Source organism: Phasianus colchicus, chromosome 27 (assembly GCF_987193195.1).
Source record: "Phasianus colchicus chromosome 27, bPhaCol1.hap1.1, whole genome shotgun sequence".
Classification (NCBI taxonomy): domain Eukaryota; kingdom Metazoa; phylum Chordata; class Aves; order Galliformes; family Phasianidae; genus Phasianus; species Phasianus colchicus.
In genome coordinates this window covers 4,006,496-4,028,298 of record NC_143462.1, presented here as the reverse complement: position 1 = coordinate 4,028,298, position 21,803 = coordinate 4,006,496, and the positions used below count along the sequence as shown (strand labels likewise).

Here is a 21,803-nt window from a genome sequence, read left to right as displayed (position 1 = left end):
CATCCCATCCCATCCCATCCCATCCCATCCCATCCCATCCCATCCCATCCCATCCCATCCCATCCCATCCCATTCCATCCCATTCCATTCCATCCCCATCCCCATCCTCATGCCCACCCTATCCCCATCCCATCCTGATCCCATCAGACCCCCATGACCCACCAGGTCCCCCCATCGCCACCCCCACGGTGCAGGGACCAGGGCTGGGAAAGGAGAAGGGGAACGGGGGGAGATGGGGGTCTGCACCACAGAGGAGTCACCTCGGGTCCCCCATTGTGCTTTGCAGCTGCAGGGGGGTGGAGAGATGGGGGGTGGAGTGGGGTGTGGTTGGGGGCACATGGTTGAGGAGATATGGGGACAGAGTAACACTGGGACGGAGGGATTGGGGGATGGGGGGATACAGGGATGGAGGGATGGGGGGTGGAGGGACGGGGATACAGGGATGGAGGATCACAAGGAGTAGGGATGAAGGGGCGATAGGTTGGAGGGACACGGAGGTGCAGGGATGGGGGAAGAAGAGCCGGGCGTCTCCCAGCCGCGCTCTGGGCGCAGCCCCGTCCCCAGCCCTACAGAAGGGCGACGGAAGGGCGCCCGCGGCCGCGCTCCCCCCGCGCTGCGCTGCGCCCGAACCCCGCGGAGGGGCGGAGAGCGGCGGGGAGGGCCGGGCCGGGGCGGGAGGGAGGGAGGGACGGGCGGCACCGCCGGCTCTGCCCCTTCTCCTCCGCCGCCGGCGCTCGGCGAGAGCAGCGGGGCCGGGGGCTGCGGGAGGCGATGGGGATGCGGGAGGCGATGGGGATGCGGGAGGCGATGGGGATGCGGGAGGCGGCGGGACGGGGCTGAGCGGCCCCGCAACGGGCTCAGCGCACACCGCGCTCCTCCGCAGCGCTCCTCACCCGGATTTGGGATCTATCTGGAGAATCGCGTTGGGAATTGTCTTCGTTTTCTTCCTTTTTTTTTTTTTTTTTTTTTTCCTCACCACCCCCCGTTGTTTTTTTTTTTTTGGTTTTTTTTTTTCCCTTTTTTTTTTTTTTTTTTTTTAACGCACGTGGAGGAACTCGTGGATGTACTAACATGATTTTGGCCAACGCCTTCTGCATCGTCCTCTTTGTAGGTGAGTGGCACCGGGGACGGAGGGCAGCGGTGCGAGTCCTCCCCTCCGCGCTCTGCGCCTGCACCGGGAGCAGGAATTCAGCCGAGGGCAGCTCGATTTTCCCGATCTCCATCCAACTTAAGGCGGGGATAAAGCCCCGGTTCGCAGGGCCGTGCCCCAGGGAGCAGCGGGATCAGCCATCGGCGTGCGGCAGCCTCCCGTCCCCTCTCCTCGCAGCGCTGTCTTTGCATTTTGGGTTCTGCTTCCCCCTTTTGCCTTCGTTCCCCCTATTCCTTGCAATGCCTTCCAAGCGCAGCGTTCGGAGTCGCTCGGGAAAGTTGAGCCGATTGCATGTGTGAGAGCGCAGGGAATTGCCGTCCCCGCTGCTGCAATCCGTGCGCTCTGCTTTCGTCCGTGTGCGCGTTATTCGGAGCTCCGGCTGTGCCAGGAGCGGCTGTAGGGCAGCCCAACGCGGAGCTGCGGACGGCACAGCCAAAAAAAGCGGAGGGAAGGGAGAAAAGTCGGAGGCCGAGGGGTGAGAAGGGAGGAAATCGGGAAGAGGAAATCAGGAAAGTGCGTTTTGGTCCTGAAATCCGTAGGAACGCGGTTTGGTTGCGTGCTGTGCTCCAGCTGTGCTCCAGCACTCAACCGCCATCCCATTGCCCTGCTGTAACACAGCCCGGGAGCAGCCACGGGGTGAGGGGATGGGAGAGGTGGATTTCGACACACAGAGCCCCCCGTGTGTGCGGGGACCCTCCGGGTGTGCGGCGTTCAGCACCGCCGGGGATGTGCGGCTGTGGGGATGCGCTGTCCCCATTGTGAGGAGGGGAAGGAGAGCCACGCTGCTGGGGTCCCGTGCTGCTGTGTGGGGTGGGAGAAATCAGAGCCCTGATTTGGGGCGTCCTTCCCTGTAGGGCTGTTGGGTGGGGGGAGCGTGAGGCTTCCAGCCAGGCAGCGCGAAGTGGGGTGAGTTTGGGGGCTGCTGGGGGGCAGCGGTGTGGGTGCTCCTTGGGCTCAGTGGGAGATGTGTGATGAGGAGCTTCCAAAGGATGGGCACCTTCGGGATGAGGAGCATTGGGTGCATCCTTGAGGCATTGGGTTATCTGAAAGCCAGACCCTCTGCCCCCATCCCCATCCCCATGCTTTGGGGTGGGCAGGAAGGAGCCCAGCTCTCAGCATCAGCGCTTTTCTTCCTGGAGAGGCAAAAAAAAATCCCTTTTGGTTGGGGATAACACGATCGCTCGTGCAGTAGCGAGGCTGCGTGCTCCTCAGCAGCACCTTTTATTTATCGCCAAGTTGTGAGGATAAACATTCACCTCCTAACGCTGTCTGCGCCCGGAGGTCTCTGGCACGGCCGCCAAAAGGAAATGTGCATTGCAAAGAGGGGAAAAAAGAGGCTGCAGAGCACAGCGGGGCGGTCGCACTGCTTGCTGAATGCTGGAGCCTCGTGCATCCGCCTGCAAACCCGCGTCGTGCTCCAGCAGCACCCCAGGGATGGATGGGATTAGGTTGAAATTCTCCGCAGATGTTTTATTGATGTGAGTTTAGCAATTGCGTGCTCCTCCATCCTGACCTCGCAGCTCTGGGGAGGTTTGGGGGGTTTTGCCCCGCTTGGTGGTGCCGTGAGGCAGCAGGAGGTGAAGTGCAAGGAAAAAAAAAGCCTCCGTGCCTTCTGATCCAGTGGGTTTAGGGGAAAGATCTGTGCTGCCAAAAGGGGACGGCGATGGGAATCTGCTGGGGTTGTGCCCTGGGGCCGTGGGAGCGCAGTATGCGGTCAGTGGGTGGATTTACTGCTGAGCTCCCCGCCTGGAACCGCTGTATGCCCACCCCAGCACCTCGCTGCCCAGGGTGCCACCGACCCTTGTGAGGATGCTCCATGTGCCCCAGCACCTTTTGCATCAGAGCAATGCTGTCGCCCTTCCTGCATCATCCCAGCACGCGGAGCAAGGAGGTGGGAGCGCGGCCGGAGGAGAGGCTTCACACCAAGGGCGTGCAAAGAGGCTTCGTGGCATCAGCAGAAAAACGTGCAGCTGAGCTGTGGGTTTGCTCAGGAGCTGGAAGGATGTGCAACCGGAGAAGCTGAGCTATGGGATGGCTCTGCACATCCTGAAGCAGCGGCAGCGTGTCCCAGCTCAGTGTCAAGCTGCAGTTTCCCCATCTGCAAGGATGCGGTGCCGGCCCCGTGCTGAACACAACCTCACCCATCTCATGGCCAAGAGCTTGTGTGCCTGCCCACCTCGCTGTGTTTCTGCCTCAGGCAGCATTTGGGATGCCTCTTTCTCCCCCATGGTGCGCGGATCCTGCCCACCTCCCCTGTGGAATATAATCGTGACCGGCTGCGTGCCGCCCCGCATTGGATGTAACGTGGGATTTCTCTCGGGGACGTCGGATGGAGCCCAGCAGGATGGCATCATTCCATGGCCGGATGGTGGGCAGCAGATGTGCTCTCACAGGGTGGTGCTGCCCGTGCCCACACCCTGCATTGCTCCCTGAGCCGCAAAGCCCTCAGTGCCCCTTATCCCCCCCATGGCCTTGCACTGGCTCTGTGGCACGCTGCTGGGGACATGGAGCAACCCGCGTGGCCAAGTGGACACAGGTGGCCCTTGTCACATGCCTGTAGGTGTCACTGTCCCCACGCAGTACCCGGCCGAGCTCGGGGGCTTGGAGCTGGAGGCTGATGTTGGCTGTTCCCAAAGCAGGGCACAGCGGGGCACCAGGTGGGGTGTCCCTCCATGGGGACCCTCCAGGTCCCACTGCGCCCATCCCGAGGTTGCAGGTGGGCTCAGGAATGGTGGAAGCTCTGCATTCTCCTCCCTGTCTCCATTGTGGCTTTGGAGACGCACGATGCCATTGCAGCCCATCCTCGTGCCTCTGTGAGCAGCTCGCAGCCCTTCCTGGGGTCGAGACAGTGAGAATTATTTGGAAAGCAAAAAAAAAAAAAAACAACCAACAAAACCCAACTGAGAGCACAAGAAATGCCTTTTAGTGAGGGGAGGGCACAGGGCTGGTGGCCAGTGGAGGCAGTGGCCATGCAGGGATGGGGCTGGAGCACGGCCACATCCCAAAGGCAGGCAGGGGGGCCGTGCTGGGGGCACAGCTTGCACCACACCAAACCACAGCCCTGCCAAGCCCGAGCGCTCAGAACCATGAGTCAGATGCCCTAAAAATCCCGTGGCAAGGCTGCAAACGCCGGGCTGCGAACTAAAAACAGCAGCACACAGTGGGGAGGGTGCAGATGGGGGGGTGTCAGATCCACACGCTGCTTCCCTTGAACTCCGCAGAGGTCAAGCACAGCGTGTTGCCTCCCCATCACCAGGGCTGGGAGCACGCTGCGTTTCGTTGCTGTTTGCTTTCAATACGAGCAGAGAGGCCCCTTGTTCTCAATGTGCAATGTGTGCAATGTGCTCACCCCATTCCCATCGCTATGGCATGGCCATGCTGTAGGGGCACAGCGGTTGCACAGAGCCCAGCTGCTCCCTCCAGCCCATCCATCACATATGGCCGTGTTTTGCACCCCCCAACCCCCACCCCGAGGCTGCTGTCTGCAGAGGACACAGCGGTGTTGGGAAAAAGTAGAAGGATGCTCAGGGTTGGGGAGAAGCAATGGGATGTGCTCCATATCTGGAGCAGTGCATGGCTTCCAAAGGGCTGAGTGTGATGGGAACCACCACAAAGGCAGCTCCCAAATCCCTCAGATACGGGGATGGGATCAGCCCATCCTCCTGCAACGGGACAGAGGCGGATGGATGGGGTTGGAGAGGGGGCACTGGGTACGAAGCCCTCCCTTTTGAGCTCCCCCTCACCTCTTTTTGCCCTCATCTCTCCCCCCATCTCCCCACGCTCAGATGAGACCCTCCGCTCGCTGGCCGCCCCCCCGTCTCCCCCCGGGCAGGACCCGCAGGGCTGGCGGGTGCCGGTGGACTGCGTGCGTGCCAGTGAGCTGTGTGCATCCGAGGGCAGCTGCAGCTCCAGGTACCGCACCCTGCGGCAGTGCCTGGCGGGACGAGACCGTAACACCATGCTGGCCAACAAGGAATGCCAGGCAGCCCTGGAGGTGCTGCAGGAAAGCCCGCTGTACGACTGCCATTGCAAGAGGGGCATGAAAAAGGAGCTTCAGTGCCTTCAGATCTACTGGAGTATACACCTCGGGCTGGCCGAAGGTATGGGATGTTGGGGTGGGATTTGCATGGGGAGAGCGCTTGGAGGATGCTGATGGGGGGAGGGTGTGAGGATGCTCTTCCCTCATTCCACCCTGCAAGAGGTTGGGGACCCTTCTCTGCTGCCTGGAATGAGGGCAGCTGTTCCAGATCTCGCTTGCCATAAATGCTGGAAGAAATGGGGCTTTTTCCCATGGATTTGGGCAATCCCTGTGTCTGCCGTTTTCATTTTAAACACCATGAATTCTGCAGAGGTAAAGTGCAGGTGAGGGTTTCCTGAGATCATTTCCCCTTCCGCTGCTGCTCACCCTTCCCAGTGAGCCCAGTGCTGAGACTGAGGTCCTTGCAGCACTGCGGGGTCCATGGGCCCCCCCTGGGTGAAGAGGTTGAACCCTATGGCCCCCAAACCCCTCTAACCTCGCTCAGAAGGGGTGGAAGCAGAGGGATATCGCAGCCCTCGGAGGCAGTCCTGATTGCAGCCCAGTGAAGGCATAAATCAGAGACCGCAGCAGCGCAGGTAATTGAAATTGGATTTTGCCAGAGCAGCACTGGTTTGTTCACAGAAGGCAGCGTTATCTGCTGCCTGGAGGCAGTGGGGCACAGCCCTCAACCCTCTGTGCTTTGCCCTGCCATCGGGTGCTGGGTGGTTCTGAGCCTCCTCCTTCCGATTTTGGGGGACAGAACACACTCTGGCACAGGAGCAGCCCGTCCTGGTGGAGGGCAGAGCATCCCTCTGAGCTGGATCAGTGCAGGGATGGGCAATCCCAAAACTGACCCAGAGTAGGAATTGCTGCTAATTGCTCCCTGCCCCTCGTTAGCAGCCTTCCTTCAGAGAGGGAATGGAGGGGGTCTTGATGGCGATGGGAAAATGGGAGATGTCCCATTTTTGGAGGAGAGAGGTTGGGGGCTGTGTGCACAGAGCAGGGGGTGGAACACTGCACGGAGCCCAAGGCAGAGCCCAACCTCGTGCCTCTCAGAAGTATGCTGCACCCCAGCCCTTGGGCAGCAGCTACCATTAAGGAGTGCTGCTTCCACTCCTGGAGGTTAATTGCATCTCGGTGAGCTCAAGAAAAGTCCACTGCCCTTCTAATGCTGGCTAATTTTCCTAGCGAGCAGCAGGGTTCAGCTGGTATTTAATTATTTATTGCATCGGCAAAGCAATATAGCGAGAGGTTACAGCGTTTCCTAAATGCACTTTAATAAAGGTGCAATTTGTCATCGGGGCATTGGGAAACCCAGCAGAATGGGAGGACACGGAGCTCAGAGCACGCTCCTTTCCCACCAGCAGTGACAGCAGAAGCATCCCCTGCCCCATAGCAGCGCCCAGCATCACCACAGGGTGCAGGACTCTGCCCAAAGGTCCCATGGAAATCAATGCTCTGGGCTGCAGGTCAGCCTCAGGCTGGGCTTTCCCAGCCTGGCCATTGATTTCTTTTTTGTATACATATTTGTATATGTTATTATTCTTTAAACCTTGTGGCCGGTGGGGTTGGAGGAGAGCATTTCCTCTGGCGGGAGCTGCGGGCGGCTCTCCTGACATCACCTCGTGGGGCTGCACCAAGCGCAGGGTGGAAAGCATTTCATGGCAGTGCTTTGCTTTGAGTAAGGAAATGCTTTTTTTATGCTTTTTTTTTTTTTTTCCCATATAAAAAATGGAAAATAATTAATAATCCAGCACTGAGCGCAAGCCCCAAACCTCCATCCTGCAGCTGGAGCACCGACCTTTCATTCTGAATGGAAAGGATGGACTGAGCTTCTGCCAAACCCAAATCCGGACACCAGGCAGCTGCTGGCACCAAGCTGACCTGAGCAGCCCCACAAGGGCCCCCCCAACCCTTGCAGAGCCCCCAACCCCCTTTTTGCTTTGCCCTTCCCCGACTGCAGGAGGGAGATGCTCAGAGTGGCTGCGCTCCTTCTCTTTCATTTGCTTTTTGGGGTCTTTCATTTGCTTTTTGGGGTCTTTCATTTGCTTTTTTGGGGTCTTTCATTTGCTTTTTTTGGGTCTTTCATTTGCTTTCTCTCCCTTTTCTCTTCCTCCCCGCCCCACTCCAGGAGAAGAGTTTTATGAAGCTTCCCCCTACGAGCCGATCACCTCTCGTCTCTCTGATATATTCAGACTCGCTTCAATTTTCTCAGGTAATCCATCCAGCGTGCTGCCCCTGCTTTATCCTCTCTCACCCATGAATATATCTTGCAGCTGAGCTCCGTGCCAATGAGACCTGCAGCCGTGGTTGGGTCCATGGCATCTCCAGCCCTCCCCACTCCCCCATTTGCATCTCCCTCATGCTTTGGGCATCTCTCTGCTGGCAGAGCTGGTGCTGAGGGGCGATGCTTGCTCTCTCAACCCCAGAGATGCTGCTCAGAGCCCCTCGGAGCTCTTGGGAGCCCAAACCCCACACAGGTCCATTAGGAATTTCCTTTTTGCCATCTATTTCCATGACAACCCTCTTTCAAATTTAGGTCAGCAGCTCCGTGGCTTCTCCTTCTCCTCTGAACCCTTTTCTTCAGAGCCAGATGGGGGCTTTGGGGACCCTGCATACCCCCTGGGAACCCTCCACGCCTTGGGGGACCCTTTTTGCCATCACCTGAAGGGGTTTGGGTGCTCAGCACTGGATCAGGAGGCGATGCCACCTCCTCCCCTCTCCCGCACGCCTTTTTGGATTACATTACCATCAAGGAAATATTTTAGCTGCTGGAAAGTATGAGAAGCGGAGTGTCTGGAGCGGGGGATTAAACGCTCACGGGCTGATTTATTCATAAAAGCAAAGCGAGAGCAGAAGGAAACCTCTCTGCCTTTTGGGGAAGGGGAATGGGATGTTCTGCCATGGCCATGGGGGTGGGCTTGCTGCTCCCATCCCAGCCCTTCTCCACCCCCCCTCCTATGCAGGATTTAAGCAGGGCTGGGGGTGAGGGCAGCCGTGTGCTCGAAGCAAATGAGCTGCTCTTGTTGTTTCTGGATAACAAGGCTGAGCCGGCACGCTGCTAATTGCCTATGGGGATAGCAGGGGATTACATTACCCTGCTGGAAGGAAGGGGCTGGGGAAGCAGGGAGCAATGCTCTGTGTGGGCATAAGGGGGGAGCGGGAGGTTGGGGGTCCCGGAAGGCAGAGCAGCAGGTGAGGATGCTCGCAGAGCACCCTGCAGAAGAGGCAGCCTGCATGCAAAGCAAGAGAGGGGAAGGAGGGGAAAACCTCAGCTCTGGTTGCTGGCATGAGGGGGAATTGGAGCAGCAGGATCAAGTGCATCGCCCAGGGCTGCGCGGGGAGCGCGGATCGGTGCCAAGGTTTGCACAGCTCTGCTTCTCACAGCTCCCAGCCCTTTGCTTGGAAGCTTTGGGGTCGTCCCACAAAAGCAATGGGCATCACGGAGCAGCGCTGCCTTCCTCACCCTCCTCCTCCTTCCCCCATCCTCATCCTATGCCCAGGGGTCGGCCGGTGGCACCGCGTCCCCCAGCGCTCCGCGGCCCTCCTTCCCTTTCTGCCTCATGAAATTTTCATGCTTGTGCTTTATTAATGAGCTCCCCAGAAACGCTGCGCTCCCGAGCAGCCGCTCCATTAGCATGCAGCCAGGTCCCTGCAGGTCCGGGGCAGGGCAGCAGCTGCTCAGGAGGATTAGGCAATAAGTCGGCGCTTTGCACAGAGCCCACGGGTGCTCTGTGAATCCCAGTGCCGAGCAGGAGCTGACTTGGAGCAGGAATGAAGGCCACACTTCACCCATCCTCTTCAAATCCTTTTCCCCTTTCTGTTCTGCTGGCATCAGAGTCATGAGCTGCCTCCATCCTCAGCTGGAGGGAACCCATTGCATGGCAGGCTTGGTGGGCTCCTGCAGTCAAATTCCGGCCCCAACCCCATTCTGGGGCTGCAAAGCCCTCTATGTCTCATCTTTGCTCCTTTCTCCCCCCCTCACAGCTTTATTCCTCTCATCTCCAGCTAAAACATCTCTCTTAGCTCAGACGACCTTCCTGCTTCTCGCACTATTTTTCAAGGCAGATCTGCTTATAAATCATATATCATAAGGACTCACTTTATGCATGTCATATCGAGCTCCTCGCCCTGCTCCCATGTGGGGCATTCATCACACAGGTGACACTTGGTGGCATCCTGAGAGCAGCTCAGGGATGATGCTGGGTGTGCGTATGGGGTCACCTATGGGGTGTAGGAACTGGGAGTTTGCATGGGACAAAACTAAGGGAAGGGTGTCGTGCTTTGACTTTTAATTGGGATCTGTTAATGCAGGTGGTGCTTGTGATCATCTGTGTTGAGATGCCCACATCAAGTTGGGATGCCCACACTGGTTGGGATGCCCACACTGGTTGGGATGCCCACACTGGTTGGGATGCTCACACTGGTTGGGATGCCCACACTGGTTGGGATGCTCACACTGATTGGGATGCCCACACTGGTTGGGATGCTCACACTAGTTGGGATGCCCACACTGGTTGGGATGCTCTCACCAAGTTTATTAAGACCTCTGGAATGGAGACAAATCTGGTCCTGTGCTGTCCCAAAATGCTCCCTGGGTTGTGGTCATCACTCCATGGGAAGCAAAGCAACGAGGGGAGCAGCACTCTCCACTGCACCCGATTGCTCTTTGCTAATTAGCAGGGCCCTACAAATACGCCTGGTAGGGAACTCTCCTCGGTGCTGTCATTTGTCTTTGCCAGCGGGAAGCAGGAGACAATGGAAGAGTCCACAGAATTGGCTGGGCTGCGCAGGAGAGGAAATTAGGGGAGAAATTGCTGGTGCAGTCAGGTGACTTTAAAATAGCACCTGGCCTGCCAAGGGCAATTCATCATTTTGACAAAAATAAAGAAAAAATCAGCGCTTGTTCCCGCTCGGTAGTTCAGCTCCTCCCGTGCCCTCCTCTCCTCCGTGTTTGCTGACGGTTGGGATTCCCAGCGGTGTGGGATGCAGCTTAGTGCTGGTGGCAGCTCTGACCCCATCCTTCCCCCAGGAGCTCGTGGGGTGACCTGGATTTGGGGGTCCTGGTGGGGATTGCTTGGGCCCTGTGCAGTTCAGCAAATGGTTCTGCTTTAGAGCAGCCTGGATAATTAATAATTATTCCTGGAATAATTAACTAGAGAAAAAAAACGACTGCAAAGTCACTGCGTGAGTTATGCACTGAGGGCTGCTTGACTGCATCCCTTTGTGCACTGGGTGTGGATCGACCCTTTTTGTGCTGGAGGATGACCCTTCCCACGTTGGAGAAGGGTCTTCCCACTGCATTAACAGATCCCAATTAAAAGTCAAAGTCCAGATCACGCACTGGGTGAAAACTGAATCCAAACCCTCCCCACCTCCAAACCCTCATCCCGCATTGCCTTCACCCCCTTCTCAGCTCTTCTCCCCTCTTTGCAGGAATGGACCCCGCCACCAATTCCAAAAGCAACCACTGCCTCGACGCGGCCAAAGCGTGCAACCTGAACGACAACTGCAAGCGCCTGCGCTCGGGATACATCTCCACCTGCAGCAGGGAGGTCTCACCTACCGAGCACTGCGTCCGGCGGAAATGCCACAAAGCCCTGCGCCAGTTCTTCGACCGCGTGCCCAGTGAGTTCACCTACCGCCTCCTCTTCTGCTCCTGCAAGGACCAGGCGTGCGCCGAGCGCCGGCGGCAAACCATCGTCCCCTCCTGCTCCTACGAGGACAAGGAGAAACCCAACTGCTTGGATCTGCGCAACGTGTGCCGCGCCGACCACCTCTGCCGGTAATGGGGATGTGGTTGGGTTGGAGGCAGTTTCGTTGCGTGGCTCTTTGCATCCTCCTGGGTCTCCTCCTGGTTTGGTGCACGGTGAGGGAGGGTCGTGGCTGTGGTTGCTCGTGGAGAGGTGTTGGGTTGGGAGGTGGCCTGGAGCGCGTTGAGAAGAAGGCTTTGTTGTGATTCACCCTTATTTCATCAGTCCAAGTGTTTGGGTGCTCCTCCCCCGTACTACACTCTACGTGAAATGTCTCCTATTCTTGTTTTTGCTCTACATGGAGTGTTTCTTGTTCTTGTTTTCGCTCTACATGCACTTTAAAGGCCAGAGTTTCTCTGACAAGGGATCCTTTGCTCTAGGGAAATTCCATGGGGCTCTTGCAATCTGAGCTTTATTCAGCGTGTTTTGTCTACAACTTCCATACTCTTGACTCTTCCAGGCAGCAGAATGTTGTAAATTTAGTTCTTTTTGAAGATGAGTGCTTCCTCATCGATGCCACATTTATTTTTTTGTAATTAGTAGTACAGTAACATCTCCAAAATGCACGGAATAGGAGGAGGCAGCAAAGCCTGTGAGCCAGAGATGCCTTCAGTCTTTAAGGTGGGAAGGAAGCAGAGGGGAACACTCATTGTAGGTGAGCCCAGGGGTTGGAGGGTGGTTTGCTCCATCTCCCCAAGCTATAAGGCCAGCTAATTGACCTTTCTTGAAATGAATGACAAGGGCACAGAGCTCTCCGTGGTGGTTTCAGTGCCCACACCCAACCAAATCCCATCGCTGTGCTGTCAGCATCCCCAGCAAAACCTCATTGCTGCCATACGCGCCGTTTTCTGTGCGGCGGAGCGAAGTCGGGGGGAGATGAGGCTTCTTCTCTATTATGAAACTCATTATTCATACAGCAAAAAATCCTCCTGCTGCCCCCCAGGCCCCGGATCAGGCACATCAAGACGAAGTTTCCTGCGAGGAGGAGGGTCTCGGTGCCATCAGGGTGATGGAGGTTCCCGCAGCCCGGTGGCAAAATAAATAAGAGCGCTCCGGGTCCTCCTCTGGCTGCGTTCAAAGCGTGGGAATGTGGCTTTTTATCAAAAAGTAATACAATACGCCAATGTGCATGAATAAAAGATAGCAGGGCTGTGCTGAGCCGCAGCCAAATTAATGGCAGCACCTCTCCATCAGTGGGAGACGCTTGCTCAGGAGTTCGGTGCCGCGGAGGTGAATAACCCACGTCAGCAGCTTTGGGGCTGTTTGCTCATAGGGGAATGCATTTTTTGGCAGCAGCATGGAAATGCCTGGCTGGGGAGAGGTGGATAAACCCAGCATTTATTTCTGGGGTTTGGTGTGCAGAGCTTTGCTTTCCTCTGAGCTGTTTCCTCCCCGTGATGGGACCCTCGCAGGGCCCTGTGTGTGTGTGTGCAATCTGACCTGGGTTTGCACAAAGGTCACAGCCCATTCCTGCTAACCCTGGGGGGGCTGAGGAGTGTGGGTTGGTTTGCTTCTGGCTGCGAATAGCTTGCATGGAGCAGGCTGCAGCACTGGGGTGCAGGAGGGGTTAAGCACCTTTGGGGCAGCCAGGGATGCTGATGCTCTCCCCCTGGGGATGCTGACGTGCTCCAGCAGCTCGCATGACCTCAATGTGTTTGCAGCTGTGAAAGCACTTTAAAGCTGTGACCTATCCGGGCCAAACCACCTGAGCAGAACTCTCTGCAGGAGTAAAAGGAAAGGATTTGTTTCTCGATTGACATTGCTTTACAGATGACAGAGGGTTTTGCCACTGGTGCTGTTTGGGATGGGGAGAGCTCCGGCACATGGTGCGCACACAACGTGCCCTGCTGCTATTTCAGCCTGGAGCCCTCTCTGTCCAGCACTCTGTGCGGGGGATGCTCTGTAAAGGGGCAGCCCTGGGGCCACCAACCCCTCCCCATGGGATGCCCAGTCCCCAGGCTCAGCTCCCAGGGTGCAATCAAGCCCAGCTCGCTGCAATTTGCACAGCTCTTTGTGCCAAGAAGCTTTTCCCAGCACGGCGGAGGAGCCTGACAAACTCCCCGAGCTTTGTGTCTGATTGCAACGGACAGGTTTTAGCTCCCAGAATATAAAAACCTTTTGCAAAACACTAACCTCAGCTAAGGGGAAAGGGAAGGAGAGGGGAGAAAAGAGCTGATTTCAGCAGCTGCAGTTTGCTGTATTTTTCATCTTGCATCAGCAAGTCGGGAACACAAATAATCTGGTCTTATATGCTTCACTGATGCCGGTGCTGAAGAATTTCCCTGCCTCCACTGTAGCTCCTCGGCATCCAAAGGCAGAGTGGTGGTGTTCAGTTGCCTCAGTTTTCTCCATTTTTCAGTGCTTTTCAGCAGTTTTTGTGGCTGGGGATGAGGGATGGATGTAGCAGTGCCCCAAGGAGCGGCAGTGGGGTTTGTTTTTGCAGAGCTGGGCTGGAAATGATCCCATTTTGGCTGTGTTTTGGAAGCTGTGCAAAGCCCTGGGGAGGGGAAGCATTTCTTTCTCAGGGAGGTTTGGCTCCATATTGATCCAACAGGAACAGCACGCGTTCCTTCAAACCTTCGCGCCCTTTGTTTAGCACAAAGTGCCATCCATAATGGATGTTTCCTTGATAAACAGCAGAGCAGCAGCTCAACTTTCTCATTACCGTGTAATGAGCAGCTCAGGAGCGTGGCTCAGCTGTCTGCATCCATCTGAGGAGGAGGGGAAGAATGCTCCTGGATTTATCAGCCATTCTGGGAGTGACACAGAGGAGCAGTGCTGAGGGCAAAGTCAAGGGGGTCCCAATAGGATCTTGTGTGGGACATGGTGTGGTCAATGGGGTCCCAAGGGCAAGGACAGTGGGGTCTCAATGGGGTCTTGTGTAGAATATGACACGGTCAATGGGGTCTTGAGTGGGACATAGCATGGTCAACATCATTGGGATCCCAAGAGGGTCTTGAGCAGGATGTGGAATGGTCAAGGGGGTCCCGAAGGGGTCTTGTGTGGGATATGAAGCGGTCAGTAGGGTCTTGAGTGGGACACGGTGTGGTCAATGGGGCCCCAAGGGCATGGACAGTGGGACCCCAATAGGGTTTTGTGTAGGATATGATGTGGTCAGTTGGGTCTCGGTGGGGTCTCCAGTGGGACGTGGCATGGTCAACATCACTGGGGTCCCAACAGGGTTTTGAGCAGGACATGGAATGGTCAGTGGGGTCCAAATGGGTTCTTGAGTGTGTCATGGCATGGTCAGTGTGATCTCAGTGGGATCTTGTGTAGGGCATGTCATGGTCAGTGGGGTCCCAGTGGCACACTTCAATAACCTATGAGGAAAATCTCCAAATTCATCTTAAATATCAAATGTGTGAGGACTGGTGGCTTTGGGTTCCCACCAAAGGAAGGAACAGGGAGGATGGAAGAGGTGTACTGCTCCCTGCACCCTATGGGCACCTATGGGCGCCCATGTATGGAGGCAGCCAGCAGCAATCAAGGCTTGGTGGCCGCCTCGCTCAAGGCTAAGCACACTCTTAACAAAATAAGTCAATTCACACTGAATAATTAAATAGAGAGCCTTCATAAGTATTGACTTAATGTGACAGCAAGTCTATACTGACTCAGGGTTTGCTTATGTAAACACAATCTCCTGTTCGGCTTAGTTAGCAGTTCAATGAAATAGAACAGTCCTTCAATTAAAATCAAATGATGCGTGTGTTTAATTCTTCCCTTCTCTTGCCGGGTAATGATAGGGTTTGAGCATAGGCAAGAGGATTAAAAAAAAATAATCATTGAACCGCTCTTATCTGTGATGAATCAAAACGCAGCGTCCCAAAAATACATCTGGATGAACAAACTTCTTGCTTAGCAGCTCCCAACTCAGCCCTATATCTGTCCATCCATCCTCAGTTTCTTTTTCTCTTGTTAGCTTAGCCTTTCTTGCTCTGTATTTTGGGGTTCTCCTGTTGGAGAACAAACTGGAGAAGTGAGCGGGGTGGGTGGAGGGCAGCTGGGGTTTTTTCATGGGCTGGGCTGCTGGGCTATGCATCTTGTAGCCTTGTGAGCATCTGCTGCCAGGGGTGAGACATGTTCCTGATGCACATCTCCGTGCTGGTGTCTATTAAAGCCATTTTTCCTTGGTTCTCTGTAAATTGCCTGTGAAAAACACGTCTTGAGTAATCTCGGACATTTTCTGCATGAAATATTCAAGAGCCTGATACTGTTTGCTTTGATGGATAGTGAGTTATCACCAGCGCAGGGCTCGGGTTTCGTATAGGCATGCGGTGATGGGAACAATTAGCACCCAATTAGGCACCTTGCATCTGTTGCGGGGATTTTTCTGCTTAGAAATTGTGATGTGCCAACAAGCAGAAAGAAAACCAACAATCAAAGCCCTCTGCTGTGCAGGTATCTTTGAGTATCAGAGGGAGGTGTCGTGCTGGAGTCCTGCGCACGGCAACGCAGGGAGAGAGCAGTGGGATGGATGGGCTGCTCCCTGCAGCAGTGCACAATGAGTGGGGGATGAGCCACCACAGTGGGTCCTGGGCACGACCTTATGCTCCAGGATGGGTGCAGGGGTCTTGCATTAGGGCTGGAAAGAATCTAAAGATGAAGGTTCCACCACGGAAGGGTTGGCTTGGAGGGGTTTGTGTTCAGGGGGGATGTATGAAGGTCAGCTGGAGTTGGGCAGGGAAAAGCAGCAGCAAACCCTTGGCATCACCCACGTCCTCCTACCCAGTGATCAAACGTTTTGTAGCTGCATCAAAGGGAAACAGCTTGGGAAGCCCAAACTTTGAAATCCAGTGCTCAGGCTGGCTCGAGGATGCATAAATATAGAAAATTATGGGAAAATAGAATTTTTGCTACTCCCTTTTCCACTCCTTCGTGTCCTCATGGCTGCGCTCGCTGCCTCCTGTGCTGACCCCAGCTGCCAGCACTTTGAGACAGGGGCTGGCCGAGCCCACCTGCCACCCTGCATAACAAGCCAGCACTTGGCACAAATCCCTCTCTTTCTGCTCAGATGCACTTGGCTTCGGTTCCATCTCCCTTTTGCCTGGGCACTTAAAAGCAGAAATCTGAGAAGCCATGGGCTGCTTCCAGCAAGGTTTATTCCTGGCAGTTAGAGCCTCATCCACCGACTCCAAACTCATTGTATACAACGGAAAGAGTGACATCTGGCTTGGATATTCTGGAAAGATTACCAGCTGGCTTGTCATGTATTATGAAAAGAATAACATTTGCCTTAGAGGATGCTACAAGCCAGGAGCAGGGCCCCAGGGATCAGCATGACAAATTTTTGTGGCACTCTGTGATGAACTTGCCACAGTTCTTTAAGAGAACTGACGTGCCTTCGCCTCTGATTTGGGGAGAGGAATGATGTTGGAAAATCTATCTCCTGCAGAGCAAAGGGGGAGGCCAGAATCCCTCCCAGCAGTGGAAACCATGGAAGGGAGTAGGGATAGAGATTTGCTGCAGTGCAAAGCCTGTGTGGGCTCTCCCTTCTTCTCCATATTACAAATGGGAGCAAGACCCCAGCTTTTCCTATGCAAGTGAGCAGACATCCCCACCTGCAAGGTTGAGAGGTGCTGTAGCACGATGGAAAGCACAGCAATGATAGCAGAACAGTGAGGTCCCAGGCTACAGCAAGCGAGGATTTGCTCAAATGAGGGCTGGGAAGGGGTGGATCCTGGCTCCAGCCCTTCAGGTCAATCAGTGCATTGCATTGCATGCAGCTGAGCTCCCCTGGGTTGGCCCTGCCTTCCCACCAGGTGCTCCATCACTGCTTCAAGCCATGACTTAGCATTTCCACTACAGGTGCATTGCTGCTGTTTGCCAGCACTCCCCATGTATCATGAGGCAATGGGGCTGAATCTGCCCCCTCCTTCCCCTTAATGCACTTGAAACCCACGGTGCGGAGAAGCGTTGGATAAACGCAAAGTATTTCTGCAGAGTCCTTCTACCTCGTTCAGTCACTGCTTCATTTGTTCCTCCATTTAATTTGATCAAAAACCTCCCGAAAACAAATCATTCCTATTTAAAAAACAACACAATTTCCAGCCTTCGCTTCCATCAGTTCTTATGGCTCCAGGCAGGTAGCGCGGGATGATTCAATCACTGCTTGGACAAAGATGACATTTAATTAAGAAGGAAGGGAAAGGAAGGAAGGAAATAATGTATGCCTCCTTCTTTCTATATGACGTGCGAGAAAAGGAACGGAGGAGATTTTCTCTTGTGAAACACGAGGTCTCATCTCCGGTGTCAGCAAATCAGCAGCTCCTCCGTGTGATTGAGATCCAACGTGGGCCACAGCTCAGCCTCACGTCCATTCATTTGGTGTCCGAGTCCATGGGGAAAGCTCTGCATCCATCTGTCTGCCCACACCGTCTGTCCATCCTCTCCTCCATCCTTCCCCTCCTCTTCAGCCTTCATGCGGTTCATCCATCCCGAGCGTTGTGCTGGGGCTGAATGGGAGCCATGGGATTTTATTTCATTTCTTTTGGTGTGGATTTGGTTCTATCAGCAGTGCTGGGTGACCGATACACCCAAATACAACCACGTTTTCATCCTCCCTGATGTCTGCACTTCAATAAGTGGAGGAGGGCAGTAGGCACGTGGGCCCATCCCAATCCTGGGTTCTCTGCTTTGTTTTTTTCCCACCTCAGTCACAGAAGGGAAAAAAAATCTCTCTCTCAACCTCAGGCGCTTTAATTGCACTCTAAGCTTTCACGTTTCAAAGGGAGATGAAAACAAGTAGTCAAATTTTACAGTCGTGTAATGATGCCGGGAGCAGCGTGATGAGACGGTGACGTTTATGGGATGTTGGCAGCGTGGTGATGGGAGGGGAATGGGAAGCAGCAACGGATGGAGATGAGTGCCCTGTGCTCGTGGGTTCGTGCAACTGCTGAGCCTCCAGCTCTCATCTCTCTCTCCTCTATCTCATTTATTTTTATTTTTTACTTTTAAGATTTTGCTCCCACATTGCAGAAGTGGGAAATCCTGTTTCCTCTCCCTGCTCTCTGCTCGCAGGTCCCGACTGGCTGATTTCCACGCCAATTGCCAGGCCTCCTTCCAGTCACTGACCAGCTGCCCTGGGGACAACTACCAGGCGTGCCTGGGCTCCTACACAGGGCTCATTGGTGAGTGCTGGGATGGGTGGGAGAGAGCTCCCTCCAGCCACAACCCCTCCCCAAACCTTCATCTTACTTCCTCTTCTGCATGTGGTGCAGGTTTTGATATGACGCCCAACTACGTGGATGCCAGCATCACCAGCATCACCATCTCGCCCTGGTGCTCCTGCAAGGGCAGTGGTAACCTGGAGGAGGAGTGTGAGAAATTCCTGAGGGACTTCACTGAGAACCCCTGTCTCCGTAAGGCTCTCCCCCATCCATCCCATCCCACCCTACACCATCCCATCCCATCCCATCCCATCCCATCCCATCCCATCCCATCCCATCCCATCCCATCCCATCCCATCCCCATCCCCATCCCCATCCCCATCCCCATCCCCTCCCATCTCCTCCCCTCCCCTCCCCTTCCCTCCCATCCCCTCCCCTCCCATCCCATCCCATCCCATCCCATCCCATCCCATCCCATCCCATCCCATCCCATCCCATCCCATCCCATCCCATCCCATCCCCATCCCCATCCCCATCCCCATCCCCTCCACTCCCATCCCCTCCACTCCCATCCCCTCCACTCCCATCCCATCCCCATCCCCATCCCCATCCCCATCCCCATCCCCATCCCCATCCCCATCCCCATCCCCATCCCCATCCCCTCCCATCCCCTCCCCTCCCCTCCCCTCCCATCCCCTCCCCTCCCATCCCATCCCATCCCATCCCATCCCATCCCATCCCATCCCATCCCATCCCATCCCATCCCATCCCATCCCATCCCATCCCATCCCCATCCCCATCCCCATCCCCATCCCCATCCCCATCCCCATCCCCTCCACTCCCATCCCCTCCACTCCCATCCCCTCCACTCCCATCCCCTCCACTCCCATCCCCTCCCCTCCCATCCCATCCCATCCCATCCCATCCCATCCCATCCCATCCCATCCCATCCCATCCCATCCCATCCCATCCCATCCCATCCCATTTCTAAGTCCACACGTCAACACCTTCTCCTACCCTCAGGAAACGCCATCCAAGCCTTTGGCAACGGCACTGATGTCAACCTCTCCCCCAAGAACCCCTCACCTCCCATCACAGTGCCTCCCAAGATGGAGAAAAGCCCTGCCGTGCCTGATGACATCAATGACAGCAACACCATGTATGACACGAGCATCATCACCACCTGCACCTCCATCCAGGTAGGAACTCTGCAGCTGACTAGTTGTGCTGGTGCAGGAAATTATAGAATCATTAAAGCTGGAAAAGACTGCTAAGATCAGCATGTCCAACCATCAACCCATCACCACTGTGCCCATAGGATCACAGAATCATTAAGGTTAGAAAAGATTCTCTAGTCATCAAGTCAACTGTCAACCCATCATCACTGAGCCCACCAAGAAGTCCAGCTCAGCTCAAGAGCTGGATGTGGTCTGGATGGGCTGTTGTTACCCCATGTGCATGGCCACCACAGTCCTTCTCCAAGTGGCTCTGCAGCAAAGCCACTGCTGTGCCTGGTGAATGCTGTGCACGTGGTCAGCATTGCTTTCACCCACACAGTGTCACCCATGGGCAGCCTCCAATTAGATCCGTGGTGCTTGAGTAATCAGCTCTGCTGTTTTCTGGTTAATGGCTCTGTGAGATGGTCGGCGGCTCCATTTCACTGCCCCCTGGGTGCTGGGGGAAGGAAACTGGGAGCACAGGGGCTGAGGTGCAAGAACAGGAGGATCTGTGCCCTACTCCATGCTCAGGCCCTGCTCAGAGCCCCACTTATGCCCTTGGCTTGGTCAGGATGAAAACCAATTACGCTCCATGTGGTTTTGGGCAATCTGGAAAAGGTGTGTTTTCTTGCATTTTGCTGGCTTGATGCTTTGCTCTGGGATGGGAGCAGGATGGGGACATTGCTTTCTACACGGGAGGATTTGCAGCAGGGCAAATGGGCCTGGGGCTGAATGCATGCTTGCAGCTTTTGGTTGCAAAAAAAGACAGTAATTAAGTGTGTAGCAAAGATCCTGAGCCAGCTGGGATGCAGCCCTCGTGCATGAGCATGCCCTGAGCCTCCTTTCTCTCCTCCAGGAGCACGGACAGAAGCTAAACAAGTCCAAAGAGCACAGCCTGTGCTACTCAGAGGTAATTTGAGGCAAGGGGAGGTTTGGGAAGGGGGTCTGGTGCTGGGAGCCATCATCTGCTTCAGTTGGGTGGGGACCTGTCACCAGCAGATGGATGGGGACCCACAGTCACTTCCCCATGGACTGTTGTTTTCATTGCTTAGTGAGCCAATAATAATAATAATAATAATAATAATAATAATAATAAAGAGATGTGTCCCAAAACTGAATGCTTCCCCCCCAAATTCTGAGCGCGCTGCTGATCCCCGCTGTCCCCCATCCCAGACCCAGCTCACCACGGACACGATGCCAGACCAGAAGACCTTTGTGGACCAAAAGGCAGCTGGCAGCCGGCACCGGGCAGCCCTGATCCTTCCAGCTGTGCCCATCATGCTGCTGAAGCTGCTGCTATAGGGAAGATTGCCGCATCCTCAGCTCGGGAGCGCTGCGCTCACCTCGGGCTCCAGACTGCAAGCGGAACACCAGCGATGCCAGAAGGCCAGAAGGACCCTCACAGTGCTGGGAAACTTTGATGGTTTTCTTTTTTTTTTTTTTTTTCCTTTCTTTTTTTTTGGCCTTTTTGTTCGTTTAATGGTGCGTTGGGTTTCTACGCTCGAGCGCGAGCCCGGCACAACCCACCCAGGCACCCACAAAAGGGGAACCAACGCGGTCAACGGCACCGGGGAGGGGAAAAAGGCAACGAGCAGAGCTCTGGGACAGGGGCTGTCTGCAGGGTCACCAACCCAGCGTGCTGCAGGGACCCGTTGGGGACGTGGGACGTTTGCGCATCGCCGCGGCACAGCGGTGCCATTGGGGCTCCTTTGGGCACAGACTGCGCTCCGCCGCTCCACGTCGTCCCCGGGACCATTTTCTTTTCCTTTCCCGTGGTTGGTGAGAGTTTTAAAATCAGAAAAGAAACCAATATTGAAACGGTGTGAGGTTGTCCTGATGTTTTCTATCTGTCACTCGGAGGGGGGGAGATTTTCCTTTTTATTATTTTCCTCTTTTTTTTTCTTTTTTTCTTCTTCTTCAATTATTTCTTTGTTTCCCATCTTCATTCCACCAGATTTGGGTTGGAATGGGATCCAGCCCCAGCAGTGGTTGGAATCCTATGTATGTTACTCAGTTTTCTTTTATATATACATATATAGCGTATGTATATAGCACTCACCTATACCTACAGACATGTATGTATATACATAACCATGTACATCTATGGTGTGGCTTTCTAAAATTTCCTTTCCTCTTTATTTTTTAAAAAGGAAGCGCTCCAACGGCGACGGCTACAAAATGTATTATTGTAAAGTTTATTTTTTTTAAACTATGTCTATAATGGAAATAATAATAATAATAATAATAGTAATAATAATAAAAGAAGAAGAAAGAACCAAGAGGAAAACAAAGCACCACCCCTAGGGGAGGAGGGGTCCGCGTCCCATAGAGCATCCCAAGCCCTGGTGCTGTGCTGGGGGATGCTCAGCTGTAGAGAGGCACAGATTTGGGTCAGTCCCAACGTCTTGCAGTGCTGCAGACGACTCCCTGGCTGTTTGGCTCTGGGAGATGAGCAAACAAGCAAACATTTCAAAGGAGCTGACACATTCTCGCTCTTTTTTTTAATGTGAAATAGCTTTGTTTCTGAAAGCACTTCTTCCCTCTGTGCTCCTTTCCTCC

General features: G+C 54.7%; 1 protein-coding gene across 3 annotated transcripts; it reads left to right on the top strand.

Annotated features, from left to right (window-relative positions):
• Positions 1-1,015: 1,015 nt before the first annotated feature.
• GFRA2 (GDNF family receptor alpha 2) lies at positions 1,016-21,446 on the top strand. Of its 3 annotated transcripts, none has more exons than XM_031602235.2 (9): positions 1,016-1,111; positions 4,936-5,250; positions 7,300-7,383; positions 10,605-10,953; positions 17,939-18,048; positions 18,139-18,279; positions 19,051-19,226; positions 20,101-20,154; positions 20,418-21,445. In XM_031602235.2, the coding sequence occupies exons 1-9, from the start codon at positions 1,072-1,074 to the stop codon at positions 20,544-20,546; spliced, it is 1,398 nt and encodes a 465-aa protein (XP_031458095.2). In that variant the 5' UTR covers positions 1,016-1,071; the 3' UTR covers positions 20,547-21,445. The 3 variants fall into 3 exon arrangements, with proteins under 3 accessions (XP_031458095.2, XP_089981747.1, XP_089981748.1); XM_090125622.1 differs by having other exon boundaries at positions 1,072-1,111; positions 2,938-5,250; positions 20,418-21,446; XM_090125621.1 differs by having other exon boundaries at positions 1,047-5,250; positions 20,418-21,446.
• Positions 21,447-21,803: the final 357 nt, after the last annotated feature.

What these genes read in the sequence shown, in the direction of transcription:
- GFRA2 (XM_090125621.1), top strand. Translation starts at nt 4,794, where the DNA reads ATGGGATCAGCCCATCCTCCTGCAACGGGACAGAGGCGGATGGATGGG. An exon ending in ACACCTCGGGCTGGCCGAAG is followed by an intron (nt 5,251 to 7,299) that starts GTATGGGATGTT and finishes GCCCCACTCCAG; the next exon opens with GAGAAGAGTTTTATGAAGCT. An exon ending in CCACCTGCACCTCCATCCAG is followed by an intron (nt 19,227 to 20,100) that starts GTAGGAACTCTG and finishes TCTCTCCTCCAG; the next exon opens with GAGCACGGACAGAAGCTAAA.